Source organism: Pezoporus occidentalis, unplaced genomic scaffold (genome assembly GCF_034315485.1).
Source record: "Pezoporus occidentalis ecotype Australia unplaced genomic scaffold, CSIRO_AGI_Poc_V1 ctg121, whole genome shotgun sequence".
NCBI lineage: Eukaryota > Metazoa > Chordata > Aves > Psittaciformes > Psittacidae > Pezoporus > Pezoporus occidentalis.
Genome location: NW_026913006.1, coordinates 1,285,475 through 1,310,475, shown reverse-complemented (window position 1 = coordinate 1,310,475; position 25,001 = coordinate 1,285,475). Strand labels below are relative to the sequence as shown.

Here is a 25,001-nt window from a genome sequence, read left to right as displayed (position 1 = left end):
GAAAGCTAACGGTAAACTGATGGGAAAAGCAGGGTTTGTCTGTGGGTTTAAGGTATTAAAACAAGATGCATTCAAATTTTAAACTGGAGGGAAAGGTGGGGGATGGCTGTGGGAGTGTAATCAGAAATCTGTTTAATTAGTATGGAATGCTTAAAATAAAAACAATAGAAACTACAGAGATGTGTGGGTTGAAAACATTAGAAGCAGAATAGGGAGAGTGAGGACATTAGAAACAGAATAGGGAAAGCGAGGACATTAGAAACAAAATAGGGAAACCTGGTGTGAATTCTGCTCTGTGCTGGTGTGTGTGTGTAATCTTTGCATTTCACTGTCTTGTATTGGGTTTTGAAGGGTGGCAGCCAGCTCAGAACTGCTCAGCAGCACTATTTCGCTTTTTTTTTTAATATCTCGAGCTCCCTACAAGGCAGCTTGTCTATTGCCTAGATATAATTTTTATTTTTTATTAAAAAAAGGGGGGTGAAGTGGGAAGCCGCTGTGCATTGTTGAATGACAGAAAGGAAATGGGGCGTAAAATTAAAGAATCTTTCTACAGTGGTGATAGGGAAGGGAGCATCCTGCAGCCGTGATGTGAAATCTAACGAGGTCTGTCAGCGCAATGCTGTAGGAACACTTCTTTTAAACTCGAGTTACAGCTTTGCAGATTCTGATGCGGGCTTTTGTTTGGTTGATTTGAGGGGGTGTTTGTGTACCTTACTGTTTATTCCCCACAACATTAACGTTGAGTGACAGAGCAAGAAGGTCGTGCTGGGGCATCTTGAAATTCGGCAACACTTTAGCATCCAGATTGTCTAGCGCACGTGTTTTGTCCAGGACACAAATTTGTAGAATCTGTGCAGTCCATATATGTATCTCTGTGTGTGCATATATATATGTATATGTATATATATATATATTACTTTTTGGTAAAATATGTGACGTTGTCATTTTAGGATTACATCAGTCAAAGGCATATGAGCAAGCAGGTTGTGAACAGCCCTGAAGCCGTTGCTCCTGGACCCCATGAAGGTGCGGGAGTTTTAAGAATCAGTCCTGAAAATGATCTGCAGAATGTCCCATCTCCAGCCCCCGTTGTGATGGCTGGGCTTTCCCCACCGCTCTCTAAAGACACCAAAACAATTCCCTCCGAAGAAGCTAAACCAAACGATTTTGAAAGGACCAAAGTCGGGGTCTGCAAGCTCAGCAGCACCCCGGTGCAAGCCAATTCCACCCTCCGGAGGGGATCTGTGGAAACCTTCCCATGCAAACACAGCCCCGGGGCAGGGCCCATCGGGCAAACTGCGATCCCTCACTGCAAAATTCCCGCTTTGCAAAGCACCGACGGGGACGCTAACCTAAACCTTGGTAAGAGCACACTGGAGCAAAACAACGCCAAGGGCTCCTGGGTGACCTTGAGCCAGAGTACCGTGGTACTGGGTGCAAATGGCAACACTTCTGTTCTTCCTGGCAGAGTGGAGGGGGTAAGTTGGCTCCTTAAAGGGTTTCTTCCCTCTTTTCTGGCCGTGGCAGTGAGAGGTCTTTGCCACTCAGCACCGATTTGGGGCTGAAGCGCTGAAGTCTGGTCGAAATAAGTCGGGAATGAGGCTGTGCCGTGGGAAACGACGAAAAAGAAGGGGGGAGAGTGGATCTTAGTGCCAGCGCTGTACTCCTGGAGGGAGCTGGCGGTGCAAACGACAGTCTAATTCCAATGCGTTCACTGAGCCGTTCTTGTCAGTATGACCCGGTGCCGACCTGGGGTACACGCTGTGCGCCCACCGGGGATGCGTTCCCAAGGGAGGCCAAGTTCTGTCCCGGCATCAGATGCCAAAGGATCCTCTTCCTACCCCCACCCCCATCCGCGGGCTGCTCAAACCGCTGGCGGTAACAAAAAAGGACGGCGAAATAAATCAACCGAATCCCCCAACCCTTCAAACCCCACCAGAGCCTGTGTGCCCCGGAAGGGCGTTCCGTTGTGAGGTGCGAGGCCGTGAAGGTGCCGGCTCACCTCGGCTCTCAGGGTTTGCTCTGAAAGGGGAAGCGGGGATAGTGTTCATCCTGTAAAAGCGGTGTTTTCACTTCCTTTGTATGTGCCAGGGGAAAGAGCCGGGCCCCTGCGGCTGTGCTGGGTCCTTACCCGTCCAAGGGCACCGAGGGCTTCATTCCCAAAGTGGGCGATGGGACCCTCGGTGCAGCAGAGAATTAGGGGCTAGGCTACCCCCACCCCTGCAGCGCCGTGCCGGCGCCAGCATCACCGGGAGATGCGCACTGCAGTGGCCGGGGTCCCCGGGAAGGGACCCATTGAGCCGAGACCTGCGCGGTTCGCCCCAGGGGGTGGGGGGCGAAGTGGGGCAGAGCCACTAGCACACCCGGGCAGCAGCCTCCGCTTCCCTCTCGCTCGGGAGCTGCCCGAGACGGGGCCATGGTTTCTTCTGTCGAAAGTCGCTTTTCTGTTTTCGCTAGCGGAGGACGTCTGCGGGGGGCGGTGGGAGGGAAGGGACCCTCCTCGCTTCTGACTGTGTCTCCCCCAAGGGCACCCGGCAGCCGCAGCACCGCGAGGCTTGTTTGCAATATATATTTCTCTCTTTTTATTTATATTTTTTGTTATGATTTATTTTTCCCATTTTTCTCTCCTTTTTAGGAAGACGATGTGGGGGATGAAAATAAAGCCAGAGGGAACTGGTCTAGCAAGCTGGACTTCATCCTCTCCATGGTGGGTTATGCAGTGGGGCTGGGCAATGTCTGGAGGTTCCCGTACCTGGCCTTTAAGAATGGGGGAGGTAGGATGGCTTTTTCCTGTCTCTCTACCTGCAGTAATGTGCGTGGCCGAGCCGGGCCCTCCTCCATAGTGGGGGGAAACAGGAGGGAAGCGGCTCCCGGGGGCACCTCCAGCGACTCGGTGAAAACCGTGCCTGGGTTTTCTTGAAGGTCAACTCTGAAAATAGGGAAGCTCCGATAAGATTTCGTTGAGGTAGCGCTTTCCTTACAAAAACACCTGGAAATGGTGCTGGCCGGGAGGGAGGAAGACGAAGGTCGATCACGCGGAGGGCAGACTACCCCCCCTCCCCCCCCGTCTGATTTAAACGCTATCGGGTCTGAGCCCGCAAACCAGGGGGGTGTGTGTTGGTGAGCGGAGGGAGGAGGAGGGGACGGGACAAACGACTTCTAAGTGGGGACTTGATGATCCTAAAGGTCGTTTCCAACCGAGCTGTTTCTATGAAAGTCACACGAGGATGTTTGAAGAGTGGAGACGTTCTTTTATTTCTTGAGGTTTGGGTGATTTCTCCTAAATCTCTAAATAACCTGGTTGAAAAATAATCGTTTGAAATATGGCGAATGCTGCTTCCCGGGATGCAGAAGGAAAACTGGAAGAGGGGTTGCGCCTGAGTAGTTTTAAGGGAGGGGAGGAGGGAAAAAAAATTATTTGCGGAGGTTCCCCAGGGCAAAGGCTCTTATTTAAGCCGGGATCCGGTGCGTGTTGCCGTGTTCAATACACGGCAGTGCGAGCGCAGGGCTGTGGTCGTTGGAAACTCTCATGTGGAAGCTGAGAGAGGTTTTAAACCGAAATCAATCTGTAACAACAAACAGTGAGGTGGTTTTTGTTTTCATAGAATCATAGAACAGTTAGGGCTGGAAAAGACCTTAAGATCATCGAATTCTAACCCCCTGTCATGGGCAGGGACGCCTCACACTGGACTAGTTCTTTTCCCTAAGTACTCTGAAGTAGGATGTGTTAAAATACTTATTTAACAATAACATTGTCCCGAGGAGGTGCTGGAGATGCAGAAAGCTGCGCCCCCGCGCCGAGGCGGGGGCACCGGGAATCAATAATCCATTGGGAATAATGATTTAGCTGCAGGTCTGGGCCAAGTTGTCGCCTGTGTCGCGGGCAGCAGCGGCCCCGTCCGCAGCCCGCAGCAGCCGTGGGGTAGAGGTGCAGGCAGGGAGGCGAGTCCCACTGCTGCGATGAGTTCAGGTCATTGTCTCGTCCCTGCTCTGCTCCTCCAGGTGCGTTTCTCATCCCCTACCTGATGATGCTGGCTCTGGCCGGGATCCCCATTTTCTTCCTGGAGGTATCCCTGGGGCAATTCGCCAGCCAGGGCCCCGTGTCGGTGTGGAAAGCCATCCCCGCCCTGCAAGGTGAGCCGAGCCGCGTTTGAGGTGTCAATACCTTCCCCTGCTCAATTTCCGCCGATTCCACCCCCCCCCCCCCCCCAATCCCATCCCACCTGGGTTTAACTGCATTAGCCCCGTGTCTCTGCCTGTTTCCCCAGGCTGTGGCATTGCAATGCTGATCATCTCGGTCCTGATAGCTATATACTACAACATTATCCTCTGCTACACACTTTTCTACCTTTTTGCATCCTTCGTCCCCGTGCTCCCCTGGGCTTCCTGCAACAACCCCTGGAACACACCAGACTGTAAAGATAAAAACAAACTTTTATTAGGTAAGTGGGGACAGACGGTTTTTGCCTTCTTGCCCCTCCCCCCTTTTCTTTTTATTTTCTCCTTTTTTTTTTAAATTTTTTCTTTCTTTTTTTTTTGCCCCATTTCCTTTTTTCCCTTTTCTGTGCATTTTCTTCCCCCCCTTTTGTTCCATTTCCCCCCCCCTTTTTTTCTTTCCCTCCATTTCTTTCTTGCCCCCATTTCTTTCGTTTGATACCACCAATATTTTTCCTTTTTTTTAATATATAGATTTTTAATTTATTCCCCCCCCCCCCCCTTCCCTGTGTCCATGGTGGCTTTCCAGAGCTTTCTCCACCACAGCTGTACCCCTGGGAGATGCCAGAGGAGACTGCAGATAACCATGACCAGGCAAGGTTACCAGTATGGAGGCAACATCTCTTCCCAAGCTGCCTTTATGTGGTCTGCCGCAAATGGGCTCTTCCTCACCTCTTTTATTTGTATTTTTCCTCATCAAAGATAAATGGAATTTTTCAGCTATAACCCCCTCCCCCCCCCCCCGCCAAAATCCTCGACTTCTGTGTCACACTTTTTGTTCTCATTTTATGCCCAACCTGAATAAAAAAAAAACAAACTCTAAACAAGTCATTTTTCTCTTCCTCTACCTCCTCTTTTCTTCCCAGATTCCTGCATTATTGGTGACCACCCAAAAATACAAATCAAGAACTCCACTTTTTGTATGAGTGCCTATCCAAACCTGACTATGGTTAACTTCACCAGTGAAGGCAACAAAACCTTTGTCAGTGGAAGTGAAGAATACTTCAAGTAAGATCTGTCTTGGTTTAAAGACATTATGCTCACATTCCTCTAAACCCCACTTTAACCGACAACACCTCCCTGTTTGGAAGGCTGAAAATACAACAGTTATGGACAACAAATGATACCCTTTTCTTAGGCTTAGGGATGATGACAACTGAATTTCAAACGCTGGGTTATTTGTGCTCTGTTCCTATGGTGCTTAGCTCAGCTGGAGGGTTGGCTCTGGCATCTTTATCTACTACTGCAATGCAGATAAATAAAATAATTCATGGTGAGAATCACTGGAACCTTCTAGAGAAACTGCTGAGAGAGCTGAAGCAAAACAAAATACTGAAGGAATTGGCACTGAATTACTGCCTGCAGTTGCTGTCATTATTTTTTATCCTTTTAATTAATTTTCTCATAATTTCTTTATTTCTTAGGTACTTTGTACTGAAGATTTCAGCAGGGATTGAATATCCTGGTGAGATCAGATGGCCCTTGGCACTATCTCTTTTCCTAGCTTGGGTGATTGTCTATGCATCCCTTGCTAAAGGAATCAAGTCATCAGGAAAAGTAAGGAAAACAACTGTGATTGTCTACTTTCAAGAAAGCAGAGTGCTGCTTGTAAGGAATCACACTCTGGTTTAAGGCTGTAAATTACTGAAAATGATATTCACTAAGTGGTTAAGTATTAATGAAATGCCCTTTTCCTGGCTGTGCTTTCCAGTCTAGCCAAAACATTAAAAATAGAGAAAATTCTGGTTCAGCATTTGTTCCCTAATCTTCAGTAAGTTTAAGATGAACCCTTGAGCTGCGCTCAGCACTTGGATGGCAAAAGCAACCTTCCTTGTGGTGTGTGGTGCTCATTAGTTCCTGCAATCATCTCATTTTACTGGGATCAGGGAAATTAGGTTGCAAACTAAGATGTTAAATTACATTTTAAAATCAGAACCAAATTTAAATTGACTCTGGTGAGTGTGAGCAGTGCTGTGTGTGTCCGCTTTTCCCAAATACTCGTGTACCATGTTTCTACAACTTTCTTGCATAAGCCAGCTTCTTGCTCTGCTTCCCTGATCTCTTGTATGTCACATTGCCCCCTGCCCCTCTCACCTGCAGCTTTCTGCCATGCCCTTCACTCACAGCCCTCTCAAGAGGGAGTGTGCTACTCACTGGAGTGGAATTACAGGCATACAGATTGGCCAGGCAGCATTTGAGCAGGGAAACGCAGCTTTTCCTTGAGAAGCAGCACTGATCTGAGTGCTCTTTTTTTTGTGAACCCTGCAGGAATGGAGTAGCTGAGCCTTCTCCATCAATGCTACTGCAATTAGCACATAGGTTAAAATGTTAGAAGGTGATATAGCGTAAATCTAGCTTATTTACAAAGACTAAAATAATAAAGCTTGAGGGGAATAGCTAGATATTTCTTGGGATAAGTATAGTGGATATGCAGAGATAGCTATGAATTTTCTTGAGCTGGGCACAAGGCTTCTCATTCCAAGCCACCCCTTTGCATCTAGAAGCTGACAATGTCTATTGGGAGGTAGCTTGGGAATTGTCATTAAAATGTAAATCCAGAGACTCAGAGAACCAGGGGAAAGGTGTGATGTTTTCCCCACCCCATCCCTTAATGTGACAGGAAAAATTACTTTGTGAAAGGCCAAAGTCAATAAATGGATGATGTACAGGAGAATAACTTGGGTTTAGATGAGGCAATAGATATTTCTTGCAGTGAGCCTTAATGGCCAAGAAAAATACGAACTCTCTGGGGTCAGGGGCAGAAAACCTCTATTTCCTCATAGATGAGCTCAGTATATTCACTGCACATAAAAAAACCACAAAAAAACAAAAAACAAAACCAAAACCAACAAAACCCACAGAAAAAAAAAAAAACACAAACAACCAAGCAAAAAAATCCTCAGGGAAGCTTCTTGAAGCAGAAAAGACAAAGTTGGGAGTTTCCGAAGTCACTGGATCTTGGAGGTTTCTGGTCCCTGTAAGATTCAGAGGTTAATGTGGAAAGGATTCGAAATGCTTTTGAATGTACAGTTTAACTGGACTTTTTATTTGACTACAGAGAGTGCTCTGCTCTGTAATAGAAAATTATTAAGACATTAAAAGTTCTACCTCTGTTGTGTATTTAGACATCATGATGATAAGGTCTAACTGGGTCGTTCCACTGACTTTCCTTTTTTGCATTGGGACCATTTATATTGTCATAGTGATATGTAATGATTAAGAGATACAAAGAGTAGTAGAAATTCTGTAGGCTTAGTTAAATATGGAGAAATATATTGAAAAAAATCAGGAATGTAAATGCTATTGAATGGCATTGTTTGTTCAATTTCCACTGAATTGTGTTAGTTTACTCTTGGCAAGAATCAAAAAGGATATTTTCATTCAGCTGTAGATTCCTGATGTTCCTCTCCAGACTTTCATTTCTGCTGTTTCTTCCTTTCTCTGTCTAGAATCCCAACTGTTACCTCTGTTGCTATTGATGTTATTCCTCTTTTTAGCCACAAAAAGAGCTGTAAAACTTCAGATTTTCTGGGAACAGGTTTCCTATTGTCTTCCTAGTATATCCCCTGGCTATTGTCTCTGAGCTTGAGCAACCGCTTTCTTCAGGGAATAGTACAGCACTTGTATTTCCTCCCTCACTTCCCAGGGATCCAAATAAGCCCTTTCAATAATCTGCTTTTCTTTTGTCTGCCCAGGTGGTGTACTTTACAGCTACTTTCCCCTATGTAGTTCTCATCATCCTTCTTATAAGAGGAGTAACTCTACCTGGAGCTGGAGCTGGAATCTGGTACTTCATCACGCCAAAGTGGGAGAAGCTAATTGATGCTATGGTGGGCTTCTTGTTGCACTTGTAACTCTGCTGGGGTGAATAAGTCATGAAGATCTCTTAGTGCCTGTTACAAGCATTTTCTGTGTGCAGAGGCAGGATTGGCATCTGTGCAAACTTGTTCCTTATATTAGGTGGAGTGGTGTTACTTGTGTTTGTTATTTGGGGTTGGAACTGAATGATCTTAAGGTCCTTTCCAGCCCTAACTATTCTATAATGTTTGTTTTTTAACATGTTTGCTATGTTTTAAAAAATATAACTTTTTTTTTTAACATATAATAATATTTATTTCACACTGAATATTTCACCTGAATCTTTGAGAAGGTGGAAAATAGGGAATTAAAAAGGAAGTTAAGTATAGATTTTCACGTGCTCGTGTCTGTTGGATGTTGCCTTGAGTTGAACAAGCACATGAAGCTTTTAAGAGGTAACATAAGAAACTTAACTGTGTTTCTTGATAAATGCTGTGAATGGGTGTGTTTTACTCAATGAGCAAAGATTGCTCTGAATAATGCATATGAGAGATTCATTTTAACAAAATCAAATGATACATCCCAACTTAACTCCACAATAGCACTTATACTGGCACAGAATAGCCGAGTTACCATTTTCATCATGTGGTAAGAAGCAAGGCTATGTGCTGTGTAGGAGGAGGCAGAATGAAGGGACCTGGTGACTGGCTTTGCTCTTGGAACATTGACTGTATGAGCTGGAGCTTCAGCTCTGCTGCCTCGTGATTTCAACTGGTTTCTAAAAAGCCATTTGTTGCCAGTGAAGACAGTAAAACATGTTCCAAAACCACACACAGGTTTGTGTCTGTAGACTTAACTCATGGATCATGTATTTGTCTGATACAGCACATGAGTGCCTTTGTGATGGTCTTGGGTGTCTTGAAGCAGGAGTCTGGAGACTGAACTGGGAGTTAGAATTCAAAGTATTTCCCTTAGATATTTCAGAGGGATTTTTAGCAACACCACAGGAAATTTACTGTATTTATTTATCTATTTTTCCCCTCTACAAAAGTTTTTCCTCTACTGATAGCATGATATCACACTGATAGACTGATAAATCAAAGCTGAAAACAGTTTCCTGCATAAATTGTGCAGATCTTAATTCCCTTACTACCTCTGCAAATAATGGGTGTTTTGATCCTTTGGGGGTGGGAGTATTAAATCTTTTTGTGAACAGTACATAAATGCATTTTGCATTCAATGTGAGTGTTTTTGGATCCCACATTGTGCAATAAAGGAGGTGAGAACTGCTGCCTTTTGCAAAATGGGGCTATCTGAATACACTGAATATTTATATAACTCTGGGTAAGTGACAATATTCAGGCAAGTGTCTGTTTTCACTTTTCTTTGCAATGTAACATGAATTAATAGATGTATATTACGCTCAGATGAAGGACTGACTGTTTGCTGGCTGGCAACTTAAAGTAGCATTTAAGTAATACTTTCACACTTAGTGTGTGTCTAGGTGACTGTGCGTCTGTGCATCTACCTGGATCTCCATGTCTGCACTGTGGACTTGGGTGGAAAATCAGCCTTTGTAGGAAAGTTTGTAAATACAAATACCAATGCCCCAAACATTTTGCAACTGATAAGTAAGACAAACTTCTTTGAAATTCCACGGTATTTAGAAATGTAAAGGAATTGATGGCTTTGAAAAACTTTGTTAGAGAACGAACTGTGCTGTTTGGTTGTTTTGTTTGTGGCTTTTTAAAAAAGACTTGACTGAGCATATATTTTCTTCTAATGGGTGAAAACTGTGCCCTCAAGTCTAAATAGCCCTAACTTACACTGTGCTGTTTGATGTACACCCAGTGATAGATATTTACCCTAATTTTAATGTAATCTCATTCATAAGTAGCACACCAAGCAACACTGAGGTTCTTACTTCGGTGAAGAAGATAAAGCACTACTTAGGGCCACTGGCAGATAAACCATAAGTGCCTGATATAGATTTTTTCCTCTTGATTTGTATTTTTGTTGCTGAATATATTTGAACCGATATGTATCATGTGACATAGTTTTAAGAGCTGCACGTTCCATACACAGCAGAGGTTGTATTTTCATTTTATGTGAGCTCAATAAGAGCAGTACTCCTCATCAAATCAAATGGGCACTATGGATTTCAGAGCCTGGATTTTGCTTTTGAATGTTCTGTTAATTGCTCTTAAGTTCATTTAAACTACTGTGTTAATCACCTCACAGTAATATTTCACAGTGTTGTTGATCTTTCTATCATTCTTTCCTGAAGCCAATGCTATTTCCTTATCTGTTTTAGGTTTGGAAGGATGCTGCCACTCAGATTTTCTTCTCCTTATCTGCAGCATGGGGAGGCCTCATTACTCTCTCTTCTTACAATAAATTTCATAATAACTGCTACAGGTATGCGAGAGTGAAATCCATTGGTCTTTTTGAACAAGTCTTACCCAAAAATTGTCTTCCAACTTGCAGACATCTGGTTTGAAGGACCCTCCTCTTTTTCTCTCCTTCTTTCCCCCTCTTTTTTTCACTTCTTTCTCCCTTCTCCCCTTTTTTACCTTCTTCCTTCTTCTTGTTTCTTTTTGTGTGAGGTTGTTGGGTTTTATCTTTTTTTTTTTATCTCTTGTTTTGTTTCTTGAATCCTTTTTCTTTTCTTTTTTTTTTTTTTTTTGTGTGTGTGTTCTATGTTCTCTCCAGGTCCTAATCTACCAGTCTCAAGATAAGCCTTAAGCTTTTTATAGCTCCTACTTGCTCTGGATTTTCAGAATCAGCAGTTTTAGACTGAAAAACAACCTGTGAAGCTGTCAACAGCCATAGGCAGTGGTATGAGATCCTGTCACAGCTGCCAGCCTCTGCTGACCAACAGCCTGTGTGTTGATCGCAAGCTGAAGCTTGTCCTTGTGAGACGTGCAGGAGTTTAATGTGCAATTTCCATAGATGTGATTCTTGTCTCTCCTAAATACTGTTTCTCCCTCCTTTCCCCCCCTGATTCCTCTTAGTGTGGTTTTACACGTATAAAGTTATTTGAAGTTGTGAAATTGAAAATTGCCTTTATAAAGAAATAAGTCATGGTTCTAGTGGCATAGTAGAGTTTTTCATCAAAAAACACATCAGGTAAGTGCGTGCAGAAGGAAAAAATAAAAGCAAGTGGAATAAGTAGAATGCTTCACTGATATTTGGTTGTCTTTAAAGCCAGTCTTTTTTGTACTGAAGCAAATCTCTACTGATTCCTGCTGTGACGGAGGTGCTGATCCAGGCTAGCCAACAGCATGCATAAGACAGCCCCAATGGTATGCTTAAAAATGTTCCTGAATCAAGACTTTAAAGCACATGCTTCGTGGGATTTGAACTCCCATATCCTGTAACATCTAAGTACTGTATACAAAATACCTTTAATAAGAAATGGGGATTGGGATTTTAAAAATTAATTACAAAATCTTTCCCTGCTAGTGTCCAAAAGTAATTTAAGAGAATTATCCTAAAATACAGATGAATAACAGCATTGTGTACTCAGTAACTCCCACCCAGCAATCCCTTGGGTCCTATTTTTGACAACGCTTGTCCTGGCCTTTGATTTATTTTGGTGATGAATTAATATATCCAGAATATCAGGGCAAAAAAAAAAAAAAAAAAAAAGGGAGAAGCCTCATGCTATCTTTGTGCATTGATTTAGCAATGTTTTGTGGAGTTTGGGAAATGTGACTAGAAGTTTTGACTGAAACACATGGTAATGATGTATAAAAATCTTACATGTCTAGTACTAAATACATGCTTTACTTATGTTAGAAAGGGATATGGGAGACAAACAGAAATAATTAGCAAAACGTAGTTACTTCTAGTCTTTTGACTTTTACAACACATCCTGAATGCTGGAAAGAAGCATGACTGTTCTCTTTCAATGCTTATATTCCTAACACTGCAGATAAAATTGTAGTTTTCAGTTACATATTTATTTTAAACACCATTAAGCAATCTATAATTGCCAAAAATTTACATAAATTCACTTCATAATGCATGCCTAAAATATTTTACTTAAAACTTATGTGGGCTTTGTAAGAAGGTTAGCACATGAGGATTCCAAACAGATGGTAATTTTTTTTTCTGTAGACCTGAAGAATTAACCTAATCATTCCTGTTAAAAGATGATCTGTTGGAGATTTCAGGAGTTTGCCAGCTCAGTGAGGTTCTTGACAGCTTTTTGGGTTATGTTTCATTCTGTTCCTGACAAATAGTAGGAATAAGTAATTCTAGACAACTTAAACCCTTCACAAACATTTAAAGCAAGTGATCTGTTTGTTCCTGAGTTGTACTAGTTTAAGGGAAAGTCTTCTGGAAGCATGTATAGTGAAGAAAATAATAAAAATCCCATCAAGAATGTAATCATTATGGATGGGGATCATGAGGGCTGGTTTCCTGGCAAGTGACATGCACTTACCCAGTGTAGTATGACATTCAGGGGTGGATTTCTTGAGATTCCCTTAACAACAATGGATAACTGTACCAGGGAATCCTCTATGGATGGGCAGGCTTTTCAGTGAGTGCTGCAAGGCACAGAAAGCTTAACCCTGGAATTTTGTGTATAGAGCACAAAAAAGATACAGGACAGAAATCATCTTACCTGTGCTGTGGTGGTTAGTCTGTATGTAATATAGTGAGCAGGTGGCCAAATTAAAGAGTAAACCAAGGTATTACAAATCATATCATTGCTATCTCCTTTGGAAAGGGCAAAAGCTTAACCTTCTGCGTGGCTCCTGGTTTCCTGTGAGGGATTTGGGTGATGGAAACTTGCACAGCTGTTTACTGACAGTGGTAAGACTTCTGTCATCTTTGATCAGCATCAAATGTGCCTGGTAAATGTAAAAGTTCCCACAGGATGTGCGTGCTCATGAGAGAGACTCCTGAAATGTATATAAAACCTTTCCTTGCATGTATTGCAACAAGGTGACATGGCTTCTTGTTTGTTTTCTTTTCAGGGATACATTGATAGTCACATGTACCAACAGTGCCACGAGTATATTTGCAGGTTTTGTCATCTTCTCAGTTATTGGCTTCATGGCAAATGAACTCAAAGTGAATATTGAAGCTGTGGCAGACCAAGGTAGCGTACACTGCTGTTTTATTATTTAGGCACCTGATGGCACCTTCAGCTCTCTTATTAATGATGACTTTGACACTGGAGGTGGGAATAATGGTTTCAAAATGGATTGGGTTAGCAAACTAGCTGTAGGCATTTATGTACTGGAAATGGTAGACTGGGGAGCCAAGATATTACCTCAAGCCTCTTTTCAAGGCTCTTTGGAGGAAGGAAGCAAGCTGAGACTCATTTCAAATCTTTATGTAAATGACTCATGGGAGGTAGGGTGAAATGTTTCCTTCACATAGTAGAAGGGATTATTGACCTTCTCATTTGTCTCTGCTACTGTTTGTCAAATCCTCTTCATGTTAAAAGTCGTCCCTGGTGCTGGGAATCTTGGATTGAGAGCATGGTGGGCTTTGCCTTGTGGAAAGTGGGACCACCATTGTGTGAGAGGTGGATTGAGCTTTTGAAAGTGGGAGCAAGGAGCTGCCTCCATGGGGAAGTAAAACATTTCTGAAGAACTGATTAGAAGGTCTTGATTAGTGAAGCGCGATGGTTACTAGTGGGTATCTGAAAAGTCTGAAATGGTAGAGTTGAATGTGAGCTAGAAGTGTGACTGATGGAGGCATTGGTGCTGTCGTGTTGATTTGGTATGAAGCAGCAGGAGGTAGGAAGTGAAGAGTTTTTCTATGAGGATGGTTCCCAGTGTTATCCCCCTCAATCCAGGACAGCACACAGATAGGGCATAGAAATCAAAACGACTTTCCGTAGTTTCCGTATGGTAATATTTGAAGGTCATTTTGGAAAAATCAGTCAGCATGGCTTCACTAAGGGGAAATCCTGCCTGACCAATTTCGTGGCCTTCTATGATGGGGCTACAGAACTGATGGACAGGGGTAGAGCAGTTGACGTCATCTACCTGGACTTGTGCAAAGCGTTTGACACTGTCTGGCATGACATCCTTGTCTCTAAATTGGAGCGACATCAATTTGATGGATGGACCACTCAGTGGATAAAGAACTGGCTGGATGGCCACACAAAAAGAGTTATGGTCAATGGCTCAATGTCCAGCTGGAGACCAGCAACGAGCAGTGTCCCTCAGGGATCCATGTTGGGACTGATCCCGTTCAACATCTTTGTTGGTGGCATGGACAGTGGGATTGAGTGTGCCCTCAGCAAGTTTGCTGATGACGCCAAGCTGTGTGGTTCAGTTGATACGCTGGAGGGAAGGAATGCCATCCAGAGGGACCTTGACACACTTGTGAGGTGGGCTGATGTCAACCTCATGAAGTTTAACCATGCCAAGTGCAAGGTCCTACACCTGGGTCGGGGCAATCCCAGGCACAGCTACAGGCTGGGCAGAGAAGAGATTCAGAGCAGCCCTGCGGAGAAGGACTTGGGGGTGTTGGTTGATGAGAAAATGAACGTGAGCCAGCTTCAGTGTGTGCTCGCAGCCCAGAAAGCCAACCGTATACTGAGCTGCAACAAAAGGAGCGTGACCAGCAGGTTGAAGGAGGTGATCCTGCTCCTCTACTCTGCTCTCGTGAGACCTCATTTGGAGTATTGTGTGCAGTTCTGGTGTCCTCAACATAAAAAGGACATGGAACTGTTGGAACAAGTCCAGAAAAGGGCCATGAGGATGGTCAGGGGACTGGAGCACCTCCTGTATGAAGACAGGCTGAGAAAGTTGGGGCTGTTGAGCCTGGAGAAGAGAAGGCTGCGTGGAGACCTCATAGCAGCCTTCCAGTATCTGAAGGGGTTCTATAGAGATGCTGGGGATGGACTCTTCATTAGGGACTGTAGTGACAGGACAAGGGATAACGGGTTCAAACTTAAACAGGGGAAGTTTAGATTGGATATAAGGAAGAAGTTCTTTACTGTAAGGGTGTTGAGGCACTGGAATGGGTTGCCCAGGGCAGTTGTGGATGCTCCATCCCTGGCAGTGTTCAAGGCCAGGTTGGACAGAGCCTTGGGTGGCATGGTTTAGTGTGAGGCATCCCTGCCCATGGCAGGGGGGGTGGAACTAGATGCTCTTAAGGTCCTTTCCAACCCTAACTATTCTGTGATTCTATGATTCTAAGATATTAAGATTAATTTGCAATTGATGATGATGTGGGAGCTAACTGGAAAACAGACAACCTGAGCTGGGGACTCAGAAATCCTGTAGTTGTTGGAACAGGAGGTGTTGAAGCAGGCAACACGCTATTTTTTCTCAAAAAAAATACTTTTTCTCAGAATGTTTCTAATTGTTCATTAGAAATCAGCTACTACAGCTGTCAAGAGGTGATCAGCAGAGGAGGGAAAAAGGTGTGGCTGCCAGTTAAGAAAATGAAAAGGCTTTTAGTTTCCTTTTGCTTATTTCTTCTCTTTAAATAGCAACATGGATAATCCCACAGAATTTGCATCTCAGATACAAATAAACATGCGGGTCACATGCAATTTCTGCAGCTCCTTTGGTCATGATGTGGCACCCCAGCAGCTGAGGTTAGCAGAAACTCATGGGCTGCAGTTCAGTCACAGGGAGTCAACTTATCTGGGCTATGGAGCAGTTGAGATGTGCTAGGATGGACTGCTAATGGTGCTGTGGATTCAGCTGGAGGGTCTGAGAGAAGAAGTTCATAAGATGGCCAGCTAGCGAATTATTCCTTGATTGGAAGTAGTAAGGGATACTGCAGTTGCAAGTTAATATGATATCAATCCTGTCTGCAGTGCCTCATTTGTCTGCCATTTGGCTAGGAGGAAACAGAAATGTTCCACTATTGCCCTAATTTTCTGGATGGATTAGACCATTTTGGTTGAAAGACTCTGTGTGAGGCTAAGTGTTTTAGGAGTAATATTTCTATTAATATTTTCAGTTTAGACTTTGCTTCCATCCTGAAACAAACAAATCCCAAACAAAACCAACCCCAGAATCTAAATCATACTGACTCACTGAAATCATTTGTAATGAGTTAGGTCATCATAGGATCATTATAGAATTCCAGACTGGTTTGAGTTGGAAGGGACGTTAGAGCTCACTCAGTTCCAATCTCCTGCCATTGGCAGGGACGCCTTCCACTAGACCAGGTTGCTCCAAGCCCCGTCCAGCCTGGCCTTGAACACTGCCAGGGATGGGGCAGCCACAGCTTCTCTGGGCAACCTGTGCCAGTTCCTCAGCACCCTCACAGGGAAGAACTTCTGCCTGAGATCTCATCTCAGTCTCCCGTCTGTCAGTTTAAAGCCATTCCTCCTTGTCTTGTCCCTGCCTGCCCTTGTAAAAGCCTCTCTCCAGGTTTCTTGTTATCCCCTTTAAGCACTGGAAGCTGCTCTAAGATCTCCCTGGAGCCTTCTCTTCTCCAGGCTGAACAAGCCCAGCTCTCTCAGCCTGTCTCCTCAGGAAAGTCAAAGGAACTGTGCTTGAGTGAAGCTGAAGCTCCAGAGAGATGGACAGAGAGGGGATGGACAGACATAGCTGTTGTGGATGGTGGAGGAAACTGGTTCAGCTGGTTCATCTCCTTGGCAATGACATAATGCTTAGCGCAGGGGATCACAAACCCTCTTCTATTGAATGCGTGTTGGTGGCCTTTGGGTGAGAAATGAGTTGCAGGCTGGAGTGCTCTGTTTCCAGCTGTTCCAGCAGCTGTTCCAAGGGATGGGAAAAAAGCTGTCAGTAGGCAATCTTATTGCAGGGCTGTCAGTGCATTTGTAAAAGCCTGTTGAGGCCACTGAAAAATATTTCATGAGGGTGAGGTGTTGAAAGAGGGAAGTACAGTAGGAAGAGAGTGAATAAACCACTTATCATGAAGAGAAATTTTTTTCCTACTATCAATTTGATTGAGAACATAGAGCAGTTGAAAAATCTGAGTAATTTAAAATGAAAGTTCAAGGTCATTTAACTTTTTTAATTTCAACACATATCAAACCTTTGGAGTTTTCCTGGCTTTAATAGAATTTTAGGAAGAGTCCATACCCACTTAAGCCTCCAAATCTGGAGATGATGGGAGCCAGTCTCTCTGTGACTGTTTCCCTGTGGCTGGATGCTTCCAGCCATGGATATCTTGGAGAACTCCGAGGGGCTGAGATAGAGAGATGTGCAGTTTCATGTTCTGTAATTAAATTTTTCCTAAAACTGATTAATGGGAACTCATTATTCCAACACTTATGTAAGCTTCTACATGCAGGAAGCTAGCATAAACAGAGCCCTTATCCCTAATAGCCAAGAAGAAATCTTTAATCAAGAGATGAAAGAATGTGATTGTGAATACATAGTAGTTCTACACGCACATTCTTATTCCAGAAGGCAATTTTTCTGCAGCACATTTTAAAGGCAGCAACACTTACTGAGTCATGTGCTGTGTTGTTTGGGGTTTTATTGTGTTAACAAATGTCTGCTGTTCAGAAGGAACCACCAAACACTTGATGAGTTGCCCGTGGAGATTTTTGACATGTACTGTAACTTTCTTGGTATGTGAGAAAGCAGCAGTTTTCTCTGAAACAGAAACAACATGGAGCATTGTAGGAAATGGGTTACAATAATCTAGGTTAGAAATGACCAGGACAGAGTGAGTTTGGAGTCCCTTCTCATGGCATGGGGGCATGGCACCAGTACAACTGGACTCTTGATTTGTATCTTGCCTGACAGCAAACATCCTTCAGTGTGTTCTAAGTGGGTGCTCCATTAGCTGGGATAAATAGGGAAGAAGTGCCATCTACTGTAACACTGCTACTACATTCCTGCAGCCTTTTCTCTCAGGCAAACCTAAGCAGCTTTGTAAAAACTTTTTTCTCACAGTCAATACAAATTATAGCCCAAGATATCAAACTGACAAAGAAAAGAAAATTCCTGGATAAGGTTTTAAAAGACCCATCTAATTTTTCCCGTTGTGTGTTACTTCAGAATTTTTTGTGGATTTTTTTTAGATTCATGGTAGTGATTACCTTGTGTCTGGTGTCAGCAGCTCTGTGCATCTGTTCTGTTCTTTCCTTCTCATTTGACTGTGTGCTGATGAGTTAAAGAAGAGTATTTTGCCGAGGTGAGTATCTCCAGAGAGTATACCTTCAGCACTGGAGTGTGGGAAAGCACAGTGTTCAGGTATCTCGGTTCTGCTTGCCTAGAGCCACCGAGGGAGCTCTGCGCTGCAGTTGCCGCTGGCAGCGGGAGAGGACAGTGAGCGCTCGCCTCAGAGTCAGGGCCTAGTCTGGAGCTCTGCTCTGGCTGCCCCGGAGGTGGCAGCGTCTGCACCCGCACAGAGCCGGTGAGTGCGGAGGCTGCAGTGCAGAGCTCGGAGTGTAGAGAGTGCCTGCACTGGTCTCCTGAGGGGAGGGTGCACAATGGGCAGGGCTGCACTCGGTGCTCCCCGGTGCAGGTCCTCCTGCAGCAGGGGCTGAGATGCGGGATGCTGCCAATAGGCTGCAAGATGTCAGGTGGAAGCTGAGAGGAAGCAGGAATGCTTGTTCCAGGCCTGAACTGTGCAGGGGCCACAAGCATCCACCATAGCTCATATAGAAAAAGAGGATGCTAATGCAGTAAGCTGGGAGCTAGTAATAAAAACCAAAACATCAAAAAATGGAGGAAGAGGATAATTAAAAGCAAGAGGCATACTCCTAAATCTGTTGTCCCCACCCAGAACCCCTTTGCAGTTCTGCAGGGGGCTAATGAGGAAACACCTTGCCACATGAACAACCTGCTGATGCAGGGGTAAAGAAGATCACTACTGGTGCTGCCAGGAAAAAGTGGTGGGTCATAGTGTTAGGGGACTCTACTTTAAAAGGAACAGAGGCACCCATCTGTCTCCCTGACCCAGTCTCAAGGGAAGCATGTTGCCTAGCAGAGGCTTGGATCAGGGATGTTGGAGAGAGGCTGCCTGCTCTAGTCTGACTAGTGGGACTGAAAAGTCCACCGACTATTACCCACTTCTTGTGGTTGGTGTGGGTGCTAGTGATAGGTACAGCAGTAGCTTGAGAATAACTAAAGACTACAGAGCCCTGGGAAAGGTGATTAGAGGCTCTCGTGATCGGATGGCTAATCCTCCAGGTCAAAGGGGAGGACCCTGAAAAGACCAGGCAGATTTGGCAGGTTAATAAATGGTTAGAACAGTGGTGCCATAGTCAGGGGTTTGGGTATCTAGAACATGGGACTCAGTTTAGGAGGCCAGGTCTACTGGAGGCGGGTGGAGCTGGTCTGGTAGGTTTGCCAGGCTGATCAAGGCAGTTTTAAACTAGATGTGTTGGGGGAGGGGGGCATCATTCCATCCCAGCACTCCCAGTCAGTTGCCAGCACCTGTAATACGTGCCTGGAGCAATGAAGAGCTACTTCAGCTGCTCCAGGTAATGGGTCAGCTTCATTTGGAGCTCTGCTCAGATGCCTCTCTACACGTCTGTAGTATGAGGGATAAATAAGAGGAATTAGATAAGTGCACATGCATATGGGGATATGACATTGTTGGGATTACAGAAACATGGTGGGATGGCTCCTATGGTTGGGGTGTTGGAATGGAAGGTTATAAGCTCTTTAAGAAAGACAAGCCTGGCAGATGAGGAGGGGAAGTAGCTATTTATGTCAATGATAGGCTGGAAAGTATGGAACTCTTCCTGGGGTTGGGTGAAGAGCCAACAGAGAGCTTGTGGGTTAGTGTCAAAAGGAGAACTCTGATGGGATCTGTTGCAGGCCACCTGATCAGGAGGACTTTGTGGGTGAAGCACTCTATAGACAGATAGGGCCTGCAAGCATGAGGCTGTTCCTTGTCCTTATGGGTGACTTCAACCTGATATCTGTTGGAGGGATGGTACAGCTCAGCACAAGTAATCCAGGAGGTTCCTTGATTGTGTGGAAGACAACTTTCTCTTGCAAGTAACAGAGGAGCTGACAATGAGAGCTGCTATGCTTGACCTTGTGCTCACCAAAAGGGAGGGACTGGTTGGGAATGTGATACTCCAAGGCAGCCTTGGCTGCAGTGGTCATGAGATGGTTGAGTCTGAGATCCTCAGGACAGTGAGAAGAGTGTGTAGCAAGCTCACTGCCCTGGACTTCAGCAGACTTTGGCCTCTTCAGGAACCTGCTCAGTAAGGTGCCATGGGATATAGCCTAGAGGGCAGGGGCAGCCAAAACTGTTGCTTGATATTCAAGGATCACCTGCTACAAGCTCAGGACTGTTGTGTCTTGACTAGAAGGAAATGCAGCAGGAGGGTAAGGAGGCCCCCATGGATGGATGAGTTGCTGAGCAAACTTAGAGGGGGAAAAAAGAGGCTTAAAGAAGGTGGAAGCGAGGACAGGTGGCCTGGGAAGAATACAGGGATGTTGTCTGGGAAGCTAGTGACCAAGTTAGGAAAGCTAAGGCCCAGTTAGAACTGAGTCTGGCCAGGGATATGAAAGATAGTAAGAAGGGCTTCTGTAGGTATGTTGCAAACAAAAGACACACTAGGGCTCTTTCCAGAAGCTATCGGGAGAACTGACTACCATGGATTTTGAGGTTCTTAATGACTTCTCTGCCTCAGTTTTCACTGGCAAAGGCTCTGATCACACCACCCAAGTCTTGGAAGGCAGACACAGGGACTGTGAGACTGAAGACCTTAGGACCACTGTAGAAGAGGATCTGGTTCAAGACCATCTTAAGAACCTGAATATACACAAGCCCATGGGACCTGATGAAATCCATCCGTGGGTCCTGAAGGAGCTGGCAAATGGGGTTGCTAAGCCACTGGCCATTGTATTTGAAAAATCATGGCAGTCAGGTGAAGTTCCCGATGACGGCAAAAAGGGAAATATAACCCCCATTTTCAAAAGGGGAAAATGGATGATCCAGGGAACTACAGACCTGTCAGTCTCACCTCTGTGCCTGGGAAAATCTTGGAGCAGATTCTCCTGGAAGGCATGCTAAGGCACATGAAAAACAACAAGGTGGTTGGTGACAGCCAGCATGGCTTCACTAAGGGGAAATCCTGCCTGACCAATCTGGTGGCCTTCTATGATGGTGCTACAGAACTGATGGACAGGGGTAGAGCAGTTGATGTCATCTACCTGGACTTGTGCAAAGCGTTTGACACTGTCCTGTATGACATCCTTGTCTCTAAATTGGAGAGACATCAATTTGATGGATGGACCACTCGGTGGATAAAGAACTGGCTGAATGGCCGCACACAAAGAGTTGTGGTCAATGGCTCAATGTCCAGCTGGAGACCAGTAACAAGTTATGCCCCTTGTTGGTGTTGGGACTGATCCCGTTCAACATCTTTGTTGGTGACATAGACAGTGGGATTGAGTGTGCCCTCAGCAAGTTTGCTGATGACTCCAAGCTGTGTGGTTTGGTTGATACGCTGGAGGGAAGGGAATGGGATCACAGGGACCTTGACACGCTTGTGAGGTGGGCCAATGCTAACATCATGTGAACATGTGAACAGTGTGAAGCACAAAGTCCTACACCTGGTTTGGAGTGATCTCAAGCACAGCTACAGGTTGGGTAGAGAAGAGATTCAGCCCTGCGGAGAAGGACTTGGGGGTGTTGGTTGATGAGAAAATGAATGTGAGCCAGCTTCAGTGTGTGCTCGCAGCCCAGAAAGCCAACCGTATACTGAGCTGCAACAAAAGGAGCATGACCAGCAGGTTGAAGGAGGTGATCCTGCCCCTCTACTCTGCCCCACTCCAGTGAGACCCCACTTAGAGTATTGTGTACAGTTCTGGTGTCTTCAACATAAGAGTGATGTGGAGTTGTTGGAGCAAGACCAGAGGAGGGCCACAAGGATGATCAGGGGTTGGAGTACATCCCTTATGAGACAGGTTGAGAAAATGGGGTCTGTTCAGCCTGGAGAAGAGAAGCTGTGTGGAGACCTCATAGCAGCCTTCCAGTATCTGAAGGGGGCTTATAAGGATGCTGGAAGAGGGACTCTTCATCAAGGACTGTAGTGATAAGACAAGGGGGAATGGGTTTAAACCTAGAGAGGAAGTTCAGGTTAGATACTCTACTGTGAGGGTGATGACGCACTGAACAGGCTGCCCAAAGAAGCTGTAAATGCTCCATCCCTGGCAGTGTTCAAGGTCAGGTTGGACAGAGCCTTGGGCGACATGGACTAGTGTGAGGCATCTCTGCCCTTGGCAGGGGGGCTGGAACTGGATGATCTTGAAGTTCTTTCAACCCTAACTGTCCTATGACTGATTTTACTATTTTCTCTTCCGTTCCCTGTGGCCCTGAGGTGTGGGTGACTGCTGTGCTGATCTAAGGCTGGATTGCTAATAGGAAGGGACAGCAGCAACAATTTGATCCCAGAGCAGGAAAGAAACACAGGTTCAGTACACAATTTTTGTTTATTTTTCTATTTGGATCAGTATAGCAGTATACTGGTCACATATGTATTCTGGAGCTTGAAAAGCAGAAGTGTATGAGTGTTCTGAAACAGCCAAAACAGAAATCAATCATGGGAGGCTCAATCCTGTAATGGTTAAATCTTTCTGTGAATAGGAGAGACCAATCTGATCTTTTTTTTACTTTTATCAACGTAAGTAATAATGTACTAAACTGAAACATGACTCTTCATATCTCCCTCTTTTCTGTTTAGTCAGCATGCAAGATATCACAGCCTTTATTTTTCTCATTTCTAGGTCCTGGAATTGCTTTCGTGGTTTACCCAGAAGCCTTAACTCGGCTTCCCCTCTCACCATTCTGGGCTATAATATTCTTTTTGATGCTACTGACTCTTGGATTGGACACTATGGTAAACTGGTTTTGTTTTCCATTCTTTTCCTCTTGTTTTTCCTATTTGTTTGGAGGATCATGAGATTAATCACTGTTTTCCATATAGTCTGTGAACTGCTTTTCAAAAAGAGGAATGAAGTAAGGCCATCAATGCTGAATTAATTTGGGTGAAGCTTTGGCATTGACATCTGTGCATTTCACACCTAGGATTCAAAATGTTAAAATCTCATTTAATCCAGCTGTACCACCTTGTGTACAATGAATCCTTTTGTCTTTCAGTTTGCCACTATCGAGACTATAGTGACTTCTGTTTCGGATGAGTTCCCCAAATACTTGCGTACACACAAGCCACTTTTCACTCTTGGGTGCTGCATCTCCTTTTTCATCATGGGATTTCCTATGATCACTCAGGTAATAATATTGTTTTTGAGTATCACTGTCTGTTCCCAGTTCCCCTCTGGTGGCCGTTCTCTTCCTGCACAATTTGCAAAAGACAAAGCTGAATTCTGTTGAAGATTAAGCTGAACTCACTGGGTGAGTCTGAAAGCCTTTTTTTTTGTTATGGAGAAAAAGACTTTGCTGTTCAAATCTTTCTGTGAATCAGACTTCTATGATTTTCTCCAGCCAAACATCTCCAAAGCAGTAATGAAAATTAAGTATTCATTTAACTATAATCTTTGTATGCCACATAAACATGCACACCAGTTTTGGGTGCCTTCCCTCACAGATAAGATATATACTGATAGTCTTGGCAGACTGTGGAGTTAGTAATTAAATTCTCATCTACTGTTGATAGTCTTCAGTGTGTTTTGTCCACCAATTCCTCCAGCATTATAAACTTTCAGCAATTTTTAGAGGAGGTGCACAAAATCTATCTTGCTATTTCATTCATCACTCTTTCTTTATTTCTTTCCCCTCACCTCATCACCTAGCAGGGCAGCTTTTCTATTCTAAAGCCTAAGATGGATTCAGTCTTTTCCTCACTTGAATTATGCTGCTTATGCTGCTTAACTTGTGCCCTGAAGGAAGAAACTGTCATACAGATCTAGAGGGTCCAGTCAGTGTTTCTTGGAATAAAGCTCCTTGTGTCCTGTTCCCATCCATTTTGCCAACCTACGCATCAGTTACAGTTGTCACACATGGACAGACACCAGCTATACGCCACTAATAATTGCTCTTCTCTTTCTTTAGGGTGGAATGTATATGTTACAGCTTGTGGACACTTATGCAGCTTCTTACTCTCTTGTCATCATTGCCATCTTTGAGCTGGTTGGAGTTTCCTATATATATGGTAAGAAAAAAAGTACCGCTATTGGACAATCTATGTAACATTTTAGCATATGAGTTTTTGTAACAAAAAGCCTTAGGATTCTGTTCTTTTTACTGGAAGCATAATGGGACTTCATTACTTTAGGATTCCTTTAAATACATATACATAAAAGAATTTCATATGGTCTAAGGTCCTTTGCCCACCAATAACTTAAAGCCAGTGCTTAGAGATGAGTGTAAGACTAGCCCAAGCACTTAGTGATGCTTTTCCATCAGCTTTTCACACTCCAAAGGTTTAGGGTCACAGATGTCCTAAGCCAGTGGTATCTTTGCATTTAACAACTTTTGAAGTATTTCTTTTCCATGTACACATCCATTTTTCCCTTTAGCCTATCTATCTGTAACACAGCATCAAGACTATGCAGCTATTCAGAGTATGCCCAGTGGCAGCATTAGTTATATTGATCGATGCTCACATACATCAAATTATGAGGAAGATCCTCAGCTAGTATAAAGCAGTGCCATTACTGATGCTACTGTAGCTACATCAGTTGATACCAAATGGTGATTTGCTCCCAAACTTGACCTGCTTTCAGGAGATTGATTCTTGGAACTGTGTGATCTCAGATGGTTGTAATAGGAAATGTGAAGGTCTCCCTACGTAACAGATGAGGAATTTATATCTGGAATGTGGTGGTGCCACTTAAGACTTGTCTTCAAAAGCAAAGGGAGATTTGAATGGCAGTGTTAAAGGCAACAAAGATAAGGCCATTAAAATGGCCAGGAATGAATTATATCTTTTGTATCAGCTAGGCATAAACAATCCCAAGATATTCTGTTGAAGGTGCATATATGGCGTCATGATATTAGGCTCTAGTCCTGTGCACTAGATACTTAGATTTATCTATGTTATGGAGTCCACTTTGTAATGTAAGTGCATTAAAAATCATACATAATTCAAA

General features: G+C 44.2%; 1 protein-coding gene across 3 annotated transcripts in view; it reads left to right on the top strand.

The window, feature by feature from the left end:
- Nucleotides 1–954: 954 nt before the first annotated feature.
- SLC6A5 (solute carrier family 6 member 5) overlaps nucleotides 955–25,001 on the top strand; it is a 39,554-nt gene continuing 15,507 nt past the window's right edge. For all 3 annotated transcript variants that reach the window (XM_062607260.1, XM_062607262.1, XM_062607259.1), the window contains exons 1-12: nucleotides 955–1,478; nucleotides 2,636–2,774; nucleotides 4,003–4,134; nucleotides 4,269–4,442; nucleotides 5,082–5,223; nucleotides 5,640–5,772; nucleotides 7,911–8,045; nucleotides 10,328–10,431; nucleotides 13,002–13,126; nucleotides 22,677–22,789; nucleotides 23,050–23,181; nucleotides 23,962–24,061. In XM_062607260.1, coding sequence (XP_062463244.1) covers nucleotides 972–1,478; nucleotides 2,636–2,774; nucleotides 4,003–4,134; nucleotides 4,269–4,442; nucleotides 5,082–5,223; nucleotides 5,640–5,772; nucleotides 7,911–8,045; nucleotides 10,328–10,431; nucleotides 13,002–13,126; nucleotides 22,677–22,789; nucleotides 23,050–23,181; nucleotides 23,962–24,061 — 1,936 coding nt within the window. In that variant the 5' untranslated portion in view covers nucleotides 955–971. The remainder of the gene's footprint in view (nucleotides 1,479–2,635; nucleotides 2,775–4,002; nucleotides 4,135–4,268; nucleotides 4,443–5,081; nucleotides 5,224–5,639; nucleotides 5,773–7,910; nucleotides 8,046–10,327; nucleotides 10,432–13,001; nucleotides 13,127–22,676; nucleotides 22,790–23,049; nucleotides 23,182–23,961; nucleotides 24,062–25,001) is intronic.